This window comes from Trypanosoma melophagium (genome assembly GCF_022059095.1).
Source record: "Trypanosoma melophagium isolate St. Kilda chromosome Unknown ctg9segment1, whole genome shotgun sequence".
In the NCBI taxonomy this organism is placed as follows: Eukaryota; Euglenozoa; class Kinetoplastea; order Trypanosomatida; family Trypanosomatidae; genus Trypanosoma; species Trypanosoma melophagium.
In genome coordinates, this window is record NW_027125195.1 from 1 (window position 1) to 12,091 (window position 12,091).

Consider the following 12,091-nt stretch of genomic DNA (forward strand, 5'->3'; position numbering starts at 1 on the left):
TGTATAGCGCTCGTCCGCTGGCCTGTCAAAGTCGATGTCCAACTCGGCGATCCGCCAGTCCTCGTACGTGTTGTCCGGCAGCACTCTCCGAATGACGAGCGGGATGACGCCCTCGCGGAGCTCCTTCTGGGCGATGGTGAGGGGGTCCGTCTCGCCCTCGAGCGCCACCAGCACAGGGGCGTTCATGCTGATCTGCAGCGCCCGCGTGCCGAGGATGCGTGCCCGCTCGTACTTCGTGAGCACCGGCGCCGTCACGCGGTCCTTGTCGTCGCGCCGCGTCGCAGAGCCCGCCACCGCCGGCCCCACCGCGCCCACACCCGCCGCGTCGCTCTGCTCGTCGTCGCTGCGCGGGGTGCTCTCCTCGTGCTCCTCGCCAAAGTTGAGGCTCAGCCGGTCGTCGTCGTCGTCCCGGTCAGACATGCGCCTTCCTACCTCCTATCACAGCCAGCCGCCAGTCACACTCCACACAAGAGAGGGGGAGAGAAACACCACATGCACACAACAGCAGCAACAGCAATAGCAGTGGTGGGTGCTACCACCACCTCGCACACCAAGTGAACCCGGAGCCACAGGTGAAAAGAGAGTAAAAACAGAAAATAAATTGACCGAGATATAAAAAGAAAAACAAATAAATCCTATAAAAAAAAATACACTAGTCTAGAGCGTCTTAGACAGGATCGAAACGGGCTGTACATACATATAGAAAATGACATCCTGAAAGACAGAAAAATAAATAAATCAGAGGAAAAAAAATAGTTGGGAGAGTAAATTAAGAGGGTGTCACGCAAAAGCTTGATTTCTAATAGTCTGTACCAACAGGTGGTTGCGAACGTAACAGGGCCAAACCCGGGGGACACAAGGTACAGACCACAAGCAATGCAGAGAGCCACCCCATATGTTTGTCTACGCGCAGCACTCAAAGATGTCGGCAATCAGAAACAGGCCACACGAAGCACATATAAGGTAAAATGCCAGCGAGAAGTTAAATTTTCGCTCTTGAAAGGAGCCATAGATGGGGGCAAGCAGCGCGTCATCCTGACAGTAACCCTTCAAGTACCCGTAGACAGAGAGCGCCACACAGACCCCAGCAGCGCAGAATGCAAGCAAGAGCAATCGGGATATAAAATCCCTAAGACAACATACTCTTGATCGCATAGCCAACTGGGCAATGGCAAGAAGAAAAACGATGAAGCCGAGACCGGCCGCTCCCACGGCAACACCTTCACTGACAGTGAAGAACGTCTTGTACTCTTTGCAGGGACTGTCAGCCACCTTGGAAACAGTATCAGCACCACCCGCCCTCGTCTTAGAATACCACAGTGTCTGAATCGTCTTGATTCCAAGATTATCACCATAAAATAGAGCAAAAACGTTTGCGCAAGCAGCACACGCCGTGGCGGCAATTACAAGAATCAATACAATTATACGAGAGCAGATCATGGCTTTCGTGCAGTTGGTTTCGTGGGGATGGCCTTAAACTTTTTTACTGTAAAAATAAGAGAGAAAGGGGGAAAAATAGCATATCATCACCCTCCCGGCAACGCGTGAGTCAGTAAAGGGGAGGAAGGGGGCAGAAGGGAGAGAGGGTAACAAAACAATGCAGTGAAAGGACCCACTAAGAACAACAACAGAAACCATCACAAAAGTGAATAAACAATAAACCGAAACAACAGAACTTAACACCACTTGCATATATGACCCCGGAAAATCAGAGTACACAGTCACAAGAGCATAGCTAGAAGTATATAGTAGAAGTTGCGTGAAACCACACCATAAGTTACATCTATGCACCACACTGCATGATGGAGGTGACGAGGAAAATCACACATGCGGCACAGATAAGATAGAAGGAAACTGTGAAACTATAGACCCTGTCCTTGTAGGGACTGTACCGAGCAGCCAGGATCTCATCATCACGGCGATAGCCACTTATATATCCATACACAACGAACCCAACACATATCCCGCAAGCGCAGAAACCCAAAAGCATAAAAATGAAAAAGGGCGACCCCAAAGAAAGAACACCTGCAACCAATCAACAGCTGCACTCCATTCAATATATATATATATATATATATATATATATATGAGAGAGCTCCAAGAGCAGCTCCACCCACGGTAACACCCCCACAGACCCGGAAGTACGTCTTGTATTCCCCGCAAGGGCTGCCGTTAACATTCCCTCAGGCACAGCTGATCCCAGTCGTCTTGCTGTACCACAGTGTTTGAACCGTCTTCTTTCCACCGACATTCCGCTCAAGCACGGGAAATATGTGTGCACACACAGCAGACGCGCTGGCCAAAAATGCTGAACCCAACACAAATACACTGCGGCAGTTCATAGTCCCTTCCTCTTGTTTTTGCCCGAGCTTGTCTGGCCCTGCGGCCCCAGCCGTAACAGAAAAAAAAAGGGGAAAGGCAAGGCAAGAAAAGCACATGACAGTCCCCAGAACAACAGAGTCCGATGAGAATTCAGAGCGAGAGAGGGGAAAGTTGAAAGGGTCTCAACAACATCAACACACGTGTGCCTGCGCCGGCAGCGAAACCAAAAGCAGATGTACACACACAAACTAAGAGACAGACAGACACACACACACACATCGAGGCACCCCCGAAGAGGGTCATATGTTTGTATAGCGCTCGTCCGCTGGCCTGTCAAAGTCGATGTCCAACTCGGCGATCCGCCAGTCCTCGTACGTGTTGTCCGGCAGCACTCTCCGAATGACGAGCGGGATGACGCCCTCGCGGAGCTCCTTCTGGGCGATGGTGAGGGGGTCCGTCTCGCCCTCGAGCGCCACCAGCACAGGGGCGTTCATGCTGATCTGCAGCGCCCGCGTGCCGAGGATGCGTGCCCGCTCGTACTTCGTGAGCACCGGCGCCGTCACGCGGTCCTTGTCGTCGCGCCGCGTCGCAGAGCCCGCCACCGCCGGCCCCACCGCGCCCACACCCGCCGCGTCGCTCTGCTCGTCGTCGCTGCGCGGGGTGCTCTCCTCGTGCTCCTCGCCAAAGTTGAGGCTCAGCCGGTCGTCGTCGTCGTCCCGGTCAGACATGCGCCTTCCTACCTCCTATCACAGCCAGCCGCCAGTCACACTCCACACAAGAGAGGGGGAGAGAAACACCACATGCACACAACAGCAGCAACAGCAATAGCAGTGGTGGGTGCTACCACCACCTCGCACACCAAGTGAACCCGGAGCCACAGGTGAAAAGAGAGTAAAAACAGAAAATAAATTGACCGAGATATAAAAAAGAAAAACAAATAAATCCTATAAAAAAAAATACACTAGTCTAGAGCGTCTTAGACAGGATCGAAACGGGCTGTACATACATATAGAAAATGACATCCTGAAAGACAGAAAAATAAATAAATCAGAGGAAAAAAAATAGTTGGGAGAGTAAATTAAGAGGGTGTCACGCAAAAGCTTGATTTCCAATAGTCTGTACCAACAGGTGGTTGCGAACGTAACAGGGCCAAACCCGGGGGACACAAGGTACAGACCACAAGCAATGCAGAGAGCCACCCCATATGTTTGTCTACGCGCAGCACTCAAAGATGTCGGCAATCAGAAACAGGCCACACGAAGCACATATAAGGTAAAATGCCAGCGAGAAGTTAAATTTTCGCTCTTGAAAGGAGCCATAGATGGGGGCAAGCAGCGCGTCATCCTGACAGTAACCCTTCAAGTACCCGTAGACAGAGAGCGCCACACAGACCCCAGCAGCGCAGAATGCAAGCAAGAGCAATCGGGATATAAAATCCCTAAGACAACATACTCTTGATCGCATAGCCAACTGGGCAATGGCAAGAAGAAAAACGATGAAGCCGAGACCGGCCGCTCCCACGGCAACACCTTCACTGACAGTGAAGAACGTCTTGTACTCTTTGCAGGGACTGTCAGCCACCTTGGAAACAGTATCAGCACCACCCGCCCTCGTCTTAGAATACCACAGTGTCTGAATCGTCTTGATTCCAAGATTATCACCATAGAATAGAGCAAAAACGTTTGCGCATGCAGCACACGCCGTGGCGGCAATTACAAGAATCAATACAATTATACGAGAGCAGATCATGGCTTTCGTGCAGTTGGTTTCGTGGGGATGGCCTTAAACTTTTTTACTGTAAAAATAAGAGAGAAAGGGGGGAAAATAGCACACTTCAGAATATACGCGACATTCTAACATCAGAGATTTTTTTGAACACGTTGTGATGTTGATTCAACCGTATAATGGTTGAAAATATTTTTGGGGTACGGGTTTGTTCTGTTCTAATAGACGTTATTGATAAGAACTATTCGACGTAATTATTGTTTTTTTGCAGGGTTTGAAGCATTTGTCCCATGTAAACGCGAAATGCTTCAGTGCGTATGCTGCCCTTCGCTGTCGTAATGCCTTCACTTGAGAGCATAGCACAACGGAGGTATTTTTGAGTCCTCTCAGGATCTCCAAGAAGAGGTTGTCCCGTGGGGTTGGAGTTCTTTTTATGAAATGTATAATGATGAAGGACACAGTGAGGTTTCTTTATAAGAAAATGAACACGTGAGTCTGTGATGTTAGGTTCCGTTATTGGTGGGTTAAGAGTGCGTACAAAAACCTCCCGTGGGTTGTGTTCGTAGTCATAACGTAAGAGTGCATACTGTGTGCGCAGCCCTCCGAGATCACCTTCTGCACCTTTGACACCATGCACGCGTTGCACCTCGTCTAATATGTATTTGCGTTCCTCGTTTGTAATATTGTAACGACGACGGTCAGCCCAGAGGAGTAATTCATCTAACCAAGAAGGTTTAAAGAGACCAAGTCGTTTTGTGGCGTGTTGATATAATTCCAATAGCTTGGGTGACTCGATACGCAGGTATATCTTCATCAATCTCGACACTACTCGGGTGGTTAGAGGGGTCCCTTTCTCTTTCATAGCCTGCAGGACGTCTTCTGCACCTGCACCAGGGTCTGTTGAGTTGTGGGCGTGCTGGAGGAGTATGCAAAAATAGAATTCATTAGTACAGTGCACCAAATTTTCTTGTAAACAAGGTCGCAGGTATTCTTCTTCAAATCGGGGAACCTGACACTTGGATAGGGCGTGAATAGCAGTCTGCAATAGATATTCATTTCCGCGTCTGTCTAGACTTTGATCAGATTCTACTAAAGCATCCTTGGCTTGTGTATATGCGGCGATGGCTAGATCTACAGCTCGTGTTTCACCTGCTGCGATGAGCACAATACTCCAAACGCTTATACTTAATTGAGCACCATCACGTAACATGGCTCGCGCAGTAAAGACAATTTTTCCATTATCTTTTGCTGCCTGAAGTACAGTTAACAATTGAAAAATAAGATACTCTGAGACTTTTTCTATTGATGTTCCATTTATCTTATTTTCCCTACTATTTTGTCTTTCAGTTACACTAACCTCTTGTTGCACATTCCGTGAACGAGGTCGAAGAAGATCATCACAGCTTACTTGTTCAACACCCAAAAATGACCCAATATCGTCAAAATATCGTAATGCTGTGTGCACATGCTGACCAGCACGACATGTAGCGATAAGACTAGCGTAGAACCACTGTTCCTCAGAAACTCGCCCCCCTTCAGTAATCTTATTGTTAGTTACACTATTTCCTGCCTCTAGCATGATACCACTAACATCATCAACAGGATTCTTATTTATCATATCTCGTGGCCTACGAAGGAATCCTTTTTTTAAACAGAAATGAAAGAAAAGCATTTCACCTTCATCTCCACATGAAGCATATTTTACAAATCTTTGCACAGTGTGGATGATATTCTGTGTGCTAAGTTCACGTGAGGCGTCAGGGTAAACTAACGCTATACACTCATTATAAATGTAGGCTGCATCATCAAGAGCTTGTTTAGACTCTGTGCAGTGTGTACTATAATTCTTTACAGCAATACAGATACAACGCCAAAACGCACGAACTAAAGAAAACGCACTCATTACCTCCCAGCTAATAGATGTAACATTTTGTAGGTGTTTTACACAGTAAGAGGAGAGACGAACCAAATCTCTACTACTGGCAAGATTATATGCGCTATCCACGACAGAATCAGAGACTGCAAAGTTCCCTCCACCAGCCTCATCAACATCTTGGGAGGAAGGGTCTATTGTAAGGTTTGCACGGGCGTAGTAGACCTGTAGGCAAAGATCATGAAGTTTGGCGACATGCGCTAGATGAGCATACTCTCGGATACATTTTACACTCATCTCATGCATGCGTCGACGAAGCAGCTCAGACACGTGGGCGTGAACTGCCGCTGTATGGTTAGGGTCAAAATTTGTTCGGCTAAAGCGATACAGTCGACGGGCAAATTCATCTGATGATAGAAGCGTTAATTCATGCGCCATTTGCAGGTACGCCTCCTCACCAGTGTCTACTTTAGGCACTGGAACAAATGGACGAGAAAGTGTGGCGCTTTTGCTGTTGTGGAGAGTTGAAGGAAGTACATTTGCCGTACGTGTAAGTAAACAGCGCCGCATACTTTTTTTTTTTTAATGTCTCCTTTCGCTAGGTCAGATTCTGAAACATAAATGAAGCAACTCGTGTAGTCATTCTTTTTTGTACGAGTTTATGTGGGTTGATTAATCGATACATTGGTAAGATAATCAGACGGAACGAATTAAGACGAAAACAAATGGGGAAAAAGAAGAATCACTCCGTCTCATTAAATATAGATATATATATATATTCTCTGAAAATAATAAGAGCATGCAGCACAACAAAAACATTAAACAAAAGAAAAAAAGACGGCAACGTACATTTGACGACGGGTGCAAACTTCAAAATACAACCGTGTTTACTCTTTCTTTTTTTTTCGTTTCCTCTTTTTTTTTTTATTCTTTCTTGCGTTGGATATTATTGTTTGAGTCCACGGAGAGCTGCGGATATGTCAGTGAAGTTTAACTTAATTCCCGCCTTTCCACCACCACCACTACTACTAATACTACTCGCCGCATCATCTGTCGTCTTTTCACTGACTGTCACCGGTGCGTACACATTGAGCAGACCGAGCACCGGTCCATTGTTCCACAACTGCCACTCCGCTGAATTCGGGCTATTCTTCCTCCTCGCCATCCATTTATTCCATTCACTGTGAGGGTCGTCCAAATCCCCAGCACCCCGCTGCGTTGGCATTGGATCCGCCACACTTGGCAGATCAAATACATGCTGATGCAGCAATCGGCACTTTGCCTCTTCACCAGAACACAAACCCATTAAGAAAGAAATACACAAATCGTAGGGTGCCCCTCGAAAAAGACATGTCTCGCCATGCATACAACTACCCCATACACGTCGGCAAGGATGAGTCTCATCCTCTTGCAGTTGTTGTTGCCCTTGCTGCTGATGAAGATTTACGGCAGAGGATCCTCCTCTGTTGGGTAGACCCGCCCCAGCACCACCAACACCACCACGCGAGGATGGTACTGTGTTCATTGCTATGGCGGGAAGATTCTGAAGACGTGTTGGACGATCACCTCCACCAAGAGTTGGTACAGCTATGCGCTCACCAGATGGTGCCACAGCCTCAGCAGGGCGGCTGACAACGTCATCCGTCATTTCCATTACCTTCAGTGGTTTGTAGTTGAGCCATGAAAGAAGAGATGGAAAAGGTACAACGCGACTGGGGCGGTAAGTACGAGGTCTAATAATGCGAGTAAAACACCTTGTACATAGCATTACATGATGCACTGCATCTACACCGAGTGAGTCAGAAATAATGTTATCACGACGGCATTTATTGCAGTAAAAGGAAGCTCGTTCAGACAGTTGCCAAAGTTTTGTATTTAAAGCCGCCTGTGCATTAGCATCTGGTGGAAGCTTCTTTTCACGTGGATTAAATGTGGCAAAGTTATTAAATGTCAAACGCCTGGGACCACGACTGCTACTTTCTGTCTGAGGAACTGGTGTGTTAGAACCGTTGGCAACTACAAGAGGACGGTTGCGTTGGTACGGGGCACCTCTGTTAGACGCAGCATACCGCTGTGGGGCGCCACTGTTTGTGTTAACGCCATGCGGTTCCCTACTCATTTTTATTTTTCTCTCTTTCGCTTCCTTTTTCTTTTTTTTTTCTTGTTTTGCGCACCCCCAAGCGTCAAATCCTTGTTTCCCTTCTCGTTCCTCCTTTTCTTCCTTCTGCCTTTTCCTAGGCAACCACAACAGGAGTAGCTCAAAGGAATTCAAAACCCAATAATAATAATAATAATAATAATAATAATAATAATAATAATAATATTATTATTATTATTATTATTATTATTATTATTATTATTATTATTATTATTATTATTATATATTTCAAGAGAAACACAGGGCAAGAAAAAAAAAACGAAAGGCAGAAATTTGATGTCAAAAACTGTAGGAAAAGAGGGTCTCCATTCCTGAAGGCGCTCAGAAAACCTATAAAAACAGAAAAGAACAAAATACTGAAAAAATAAAAGGAAGCAGAGAAACAAGGGTATTGCTTTGTGCTTTGCTGTCCTCAAAAGATGAAAATGAAAATGAAGTGTAAGGTCTAGGTGTCACCACAAAGTGGAAGAAAACATCCCAACACTGCCCTTGGTGCATCAAAACCCTGAATTATGCGTAGCCAAACTTCTTCAGCACCTCCACGTTCTTCTTAGGCATCTTTGACAAAGCCTCCTTGCGGGCAGACTTCCAGGCGCTGCGCAGCTTCTCTGTCTTCTTGTGGTGGCGTGTTGCCTTCTCCACACGCGCCTTCTCAAGGTTCTCCACAACCTCGCTGTACTTCCACCCCACATGCTTGCACATGTTGCCCAACACAGTGTAGGGACGCTCGCTGCGGAAGCAGTAGTGGCGCTGCGCCTTTGGGATCACCACACGGCCGCCGGTGCGCACAACGTTGACGGGAACGCCTTCGTAGGCGACGAGGGCGCGGAGGGCCTTCTGTCCACGCTTGGTGTAGCGTGGGAGCATCGAGCGGACGGTGCGGACAAAAATGTCTGAGGGGCTGCGGTGGTGGAATGGTCCGAGCTTCGGGTTTGACAGCTTGCGCTTGCGGAGGAACTGGAGGTACTTGATCTTGTTGCGGATCTCCGTTCCGGCAATGTTGAGCTGTTCGCAGCGCACGGCGGTGATCTTCTTTCCGAGCAGCAGCTGCTTCGCCACGATGGCCGCGGCGCGACCGAGGACGTGGTTCTTCAGATCAACAACCACCACGTCGGGTCGGTGTTTCCCGGCGCCCTTGCGAGTGCAGCGGTCTACATTCTTTCGGCTAGGCAATACCATTCTGCAGGATTATTCGTTCTTCGCACGGTGCGTGTGTGTATATATGTATATATACGTATGGGTGTGCGCTTGGCTCGTCACCGATGACTCCTGGACTTTGACAGCAGCAAGGAAGAGAGAAAAAAAAAGAAAGAGAAAGAGAGAGAGAGAGAGAGAGGGGGGGTAGATGTGGCATTAATGACTCTATCATAATAGGGGAGGGAACAGTCAATAAAGAATGGAACAGGAAAGGGTAAACCAATTCAAAAAAAAAAAAGAACAAAGGGAAAAAAAAACATAAAAGGAAAAAGAGTGAAGAAGGCCAAACAACAAAAAAAAAGAAGAGTAAATCATGGAAGAGAAAAAAATGAAGGATGATGAGTTAATGTCACGGAAACCTCACACCAGCTAAAGTGAATGTCCAATAGCCGCAACGAAGGTAACCCATCCGACAGTTACACATACACACACACACACACAGAAAAAGAGAAAGAGAGACACAGCAATGGATACGCCCACCCCACAAAAAATCACCAATACAGAAAGAGGGAAAAAAATAGAGAAATGGAGTGAGTGGTAAAGAAATGTGTATATTACCGTGGAAATCTCTACCTCATACATTCTCATTTTCCTATTACCTAATAATTAATGTAATTATGATGATGTGAATGGGTGTTCATATCAGTGTAAGAAGGAGAAGCAATAATAAAAAGTGAAAAAGACATTAGTGTGCACATCTCTTTATAAAGAAGTGTGTCTTCCTGAACCTGACAATAAACATTTAAAAATAAATGTGCTCCTCATATTTTCTTCTTCGTTTTATTCGCTTTATATTTGTTTTTTATTTTTATTTTTTTTCTTTTTGTGATCTCCTCCTTCATTCTATTATGTTTTCCTTCAATGTATCATTTTTTTTTTTTCTTATTCGCCCATATCTTTCATGTTCTTTTTTTTTTCCAACTCCCCATTCTTTCTTCGTTTTATTGTTTAAACACTTCTTCCATTTTTTTCTTCACCCCTTCCTTTCTTTTTCTTTGTCTTTTTTTTTCTTCCTCTGTTGCTGTCATATCTATTCAATGTCTCTTTTCACTCACTTTTACACACATAAGCGTTTTATTATTCTCCTTTTTTTTTGTCGTATTTCATTTTTTAAAAAAACACTGACAAAAAAATATATTTCATTAGACCTGCATACACAAAAAAAAATCCTTTTAGTACTGCGGCTTAAATATCTGAAAACTACATTTGCACGTCTCGTCCATTACCATCATGGCCCCGCTGTTCGTGAACTCTCCACAGTAATTTGATGCACTAAATATCGTCACGAGCCTCCTATCTGCAAAGAAGGCGTAGCCATTATCAACCACCTGATGGGCACGCAGCACAATGTCGATGTTCAGCTTCTCGCACACGCGCCGCACAACATCTTCGCCGAATGTGTAACTCACACCGCGTTCACTCTGCATCCAACCGCTGCTGTTTTCCTCCGGGTCGGACCAGAGAAGATCACACGCCAATCCCATATCTGGTACCACCAGTGGACGTCTGATTTGGTTGATCTGCTGTAGGTGCTGCAGCTCAGGACTCAGACCACCATGCATACATAGCGCAATCTCCTCAATAAGGGCGGCAATAGGGAGACAGTTGAATACATCTGTAAACTCCTTAAATAGCTTCACTGAGAAACGTCGTTTAACCTCATCGAAGAAGCCGTAAATTCTACAGATACTGTCGGATTCATGGTTACCGCGCAAGACGTACATTTTATCAGGGTATAGCACTTTCAATCCCAAAAGGACAGTAATCACTTCAGTACCATACTTACCCCGATCTACGTAGTCTCCAAGAAATAAGTATCGTGATGCGGGTGGCATACCACCGGCGCGGAAAATCTCTACGAGATCATTAATCTGACCGTGAATATCCCCACACACATTAACAGGGGCCTCCAAATTTACCAACATAGGTTGTGACATAAGCACCGGACGTACACGGCGTAGGACAGTACGTATAATGTCCTCCTTGAGAAGTCGCTGTGCGCCTTGCCAGTCCTGTAGAATGGACGTCACTAAGTGTCGTATGGCGGACTTCTCATCCTCATGTACATTGTCACGCTTAGACGGGTGAGCTGTATCCCGGCGTTCTTGTTGCTGCTTCTCTGCTGACTGGGAACGACTACGCTTTCGGGTGACCACTGCTGACATATTTTACTCACCTACCGGTGTCGTTATCGTTTTCTCAAATTAATGCTTTAGAGTTGTCGTCGTTGTTTTTATTAGGGTAATATTAGTGTCCGCACTCGTCTTTACAAAAAAGAAGAACAAAGCGAAACCAGCACGTACCGAAGAAGCAATGAAATAAAGGAACACCTAGTATTTACGCGTATATGTATGGCTGTGTGCGTATACGTGTGTGAAAGAAAGAGAAGGTATATACACCAAGCCCACACAAACAAAAGAGTCTGAGACGACGAAACGGAAGAAAAGTAGGAAAAAGGCTGTTGATGGATGAAGTGTCTTCACCACAACTTCCAGAAAAAGCACGCTCCGTTGCTCTTCTAGACCTAACTTCTACTTGTGTTTATGCATGTATATGTAGATACGGGTGATAGTGGGGGTATATTAAATTCCATAGGCCATAATAAGGTTTAAAAGAAAAAAAAAAAGGAGAAAAGCAAATAAAAGGAATTAAAAAAAGAAAACATACTACTACATCTCACAAAAAAAAAATAATAGGGATACACTTAGTTTGATCTTTGACGACTTGGGCTCCTTATCACTTTTACCTCAAATGATGAATAAAATCATTATTTATATGTAGAAAGAGAAAGAATGTATGACAGTGAAAGATAACTA

The 12,091-nt window shown here is 45.6% G+C and overlaps 9 protein-coding genes across 9 annotated transcripts; all 9 read right to left on the bottom strand.

Annotated features, from left to right (window-relative positions):
- LSM04_002761 (RNA polymerase) lies at window positions 1-420 on the bottom strand (the record flags this gene model as incomplete). Its single annotated transcript, XM_067329591.1, has 1 exon — window positions 1-420. A coding segment is annotated over one exon (420 nt), but the record flags the coding sequence as incomplete, so codon positions are not given.
- A 483-nt stretch (window positions 421-903) lies between these two features.
- On the bottom strand, window positions 904-1,440 carry LSM04_008724 (Amastin surface glycoprotein; the record flags this gene model as incomplete). The annotated part of the gene is made up of 1 exon (XM_067329602.1): window positions 904-1,440. The coding sequence occupies one exon, from the start codon at window positions 1,438-1,440 to the stop codon at window positions 904-906; it is 537 nt and encodes a 178-aa protein (XP_067185481.1).
- A 343-nt stretch (window positions 1,441-1,783) lies between these two features.
- LSM04_007103 (uncharacterized protein) lies at window positions 1,784-2,251 on the bottom strand (the record flags this gene model as incomplete). The annotated part of the gene is made up of 2 exons (XM_067329614.1): window positions 1,784-1,886; window positions 2,136-2,251. The coding sequence occupies 2 exons, from the start codon at window positions 2,249-2,251 to the stop codon at window positions 1,784-1,786; spliced, it is 219 nt and encodes a 72-aa protein (XP_067185475.1).
- A 370-nt stretch (window positions 2,252-2,621) lies between these two features.
- Window positions 2,622-3,050, bottom strand: LSM04_004156 (RNA polymerase; the record flags this gene model as incomplete). The annotated part of the gene is made up of 1 exon (XM_067329625.1): window positions 2,622-3,050. The coding sequence occupies one exon, from the start codon at window positions 3,048-3,050 to the stop codon at window positions 2,622-2,624; it is 429 nt and encodes a 142-aa protein (XP_067185465.1).
- A 484-nt stretch (window positions 3,051-3,534) lies between these two features.
- Window positions 3,535-4,071, bottom strand: LSM04_006218 (Amastin surface glycoprotein; the record flags this gene model as incomplete). Its single annotated transcript, XM_067329636.1, has 1 exon — window positions 3,535-4,071. The coding sequence occupies one exon, from the start codon at window positions 4,069-4,071 to the stop codon at window positions 3,535-3,537; it is 537 nt and encodes a 178-aa protein (XP_067185472.1).
- Window positions 4,072-4,288: 217 nt separating this feature from the next.
- Window positions 4,289-6,490, bottom strand: LSM04_006681 (uncharacterized protein; the record flags this gene model as incomplete). Its single annotated transcript, XM_067329649.1, has 1 exon — window positions 4,289-6,490. One exon carries the CDS (start codon window positions 6,488-6,490, stop codon window positions 4,289-4,291), a length of 2,202 nt encoding a protein of 733 aa, XP_067185474.1.
- A 376-nt stretch (window positions 6,491-6,866) lies between these two features.
- LSM04_005730 (uncharacterized protein) lies at window positions 6,867-8,039 on the bottom strand (the record flags this gene model as incomplete). Its single annotated transcript, XM_067329660.1, has 1 exon — window positions 6,867-8,039. One exon carries the CDS (start codon window positions 8,037-8,039, stop codon window positions 6,867-6,869), a length of 1,173 nt encoding a protein of 390 aa, XP_067185470.1.
- Window positions 8,040-8,588: 549 nt separating this feature from the next.
- Window positions 8,589-9,257, bottom strand: LSM04_006297 (Ribosomal protein L13; the record flags this gene model as incomplete). The annotated part of the gene is made up of 1 exon (XM_067329673.1): window positions 8,589-9,257. One exon carries the CDS (start codon window positions 9,255-9,257, stop codon window positions 8,589-8,591), a length of 669 nt encoding a protein of 222 aa, XP_067185473.1.
- A 1,190-nt stretch (window positions 9,258-10,447) lies between these two features.
- Window positions 10,448-11,440, bottom strand: LSM04_009426 (Calcineurin-like phosphoesterase domain; the record flags this gene model as incomplete). The annotated part of the gene is made up of 1 exon (XM_067329684.1): window positions 10,448-11,440. One exon carries the CDS (start codon window positions 11,438-11,440, stop codon window positions 10,448-10,450), a length of 993 nt encoding a protein of 330 aa, XP_067185485.1.
- Window positions 11,441-12,091: the final 651 nt, after the last annotated feature.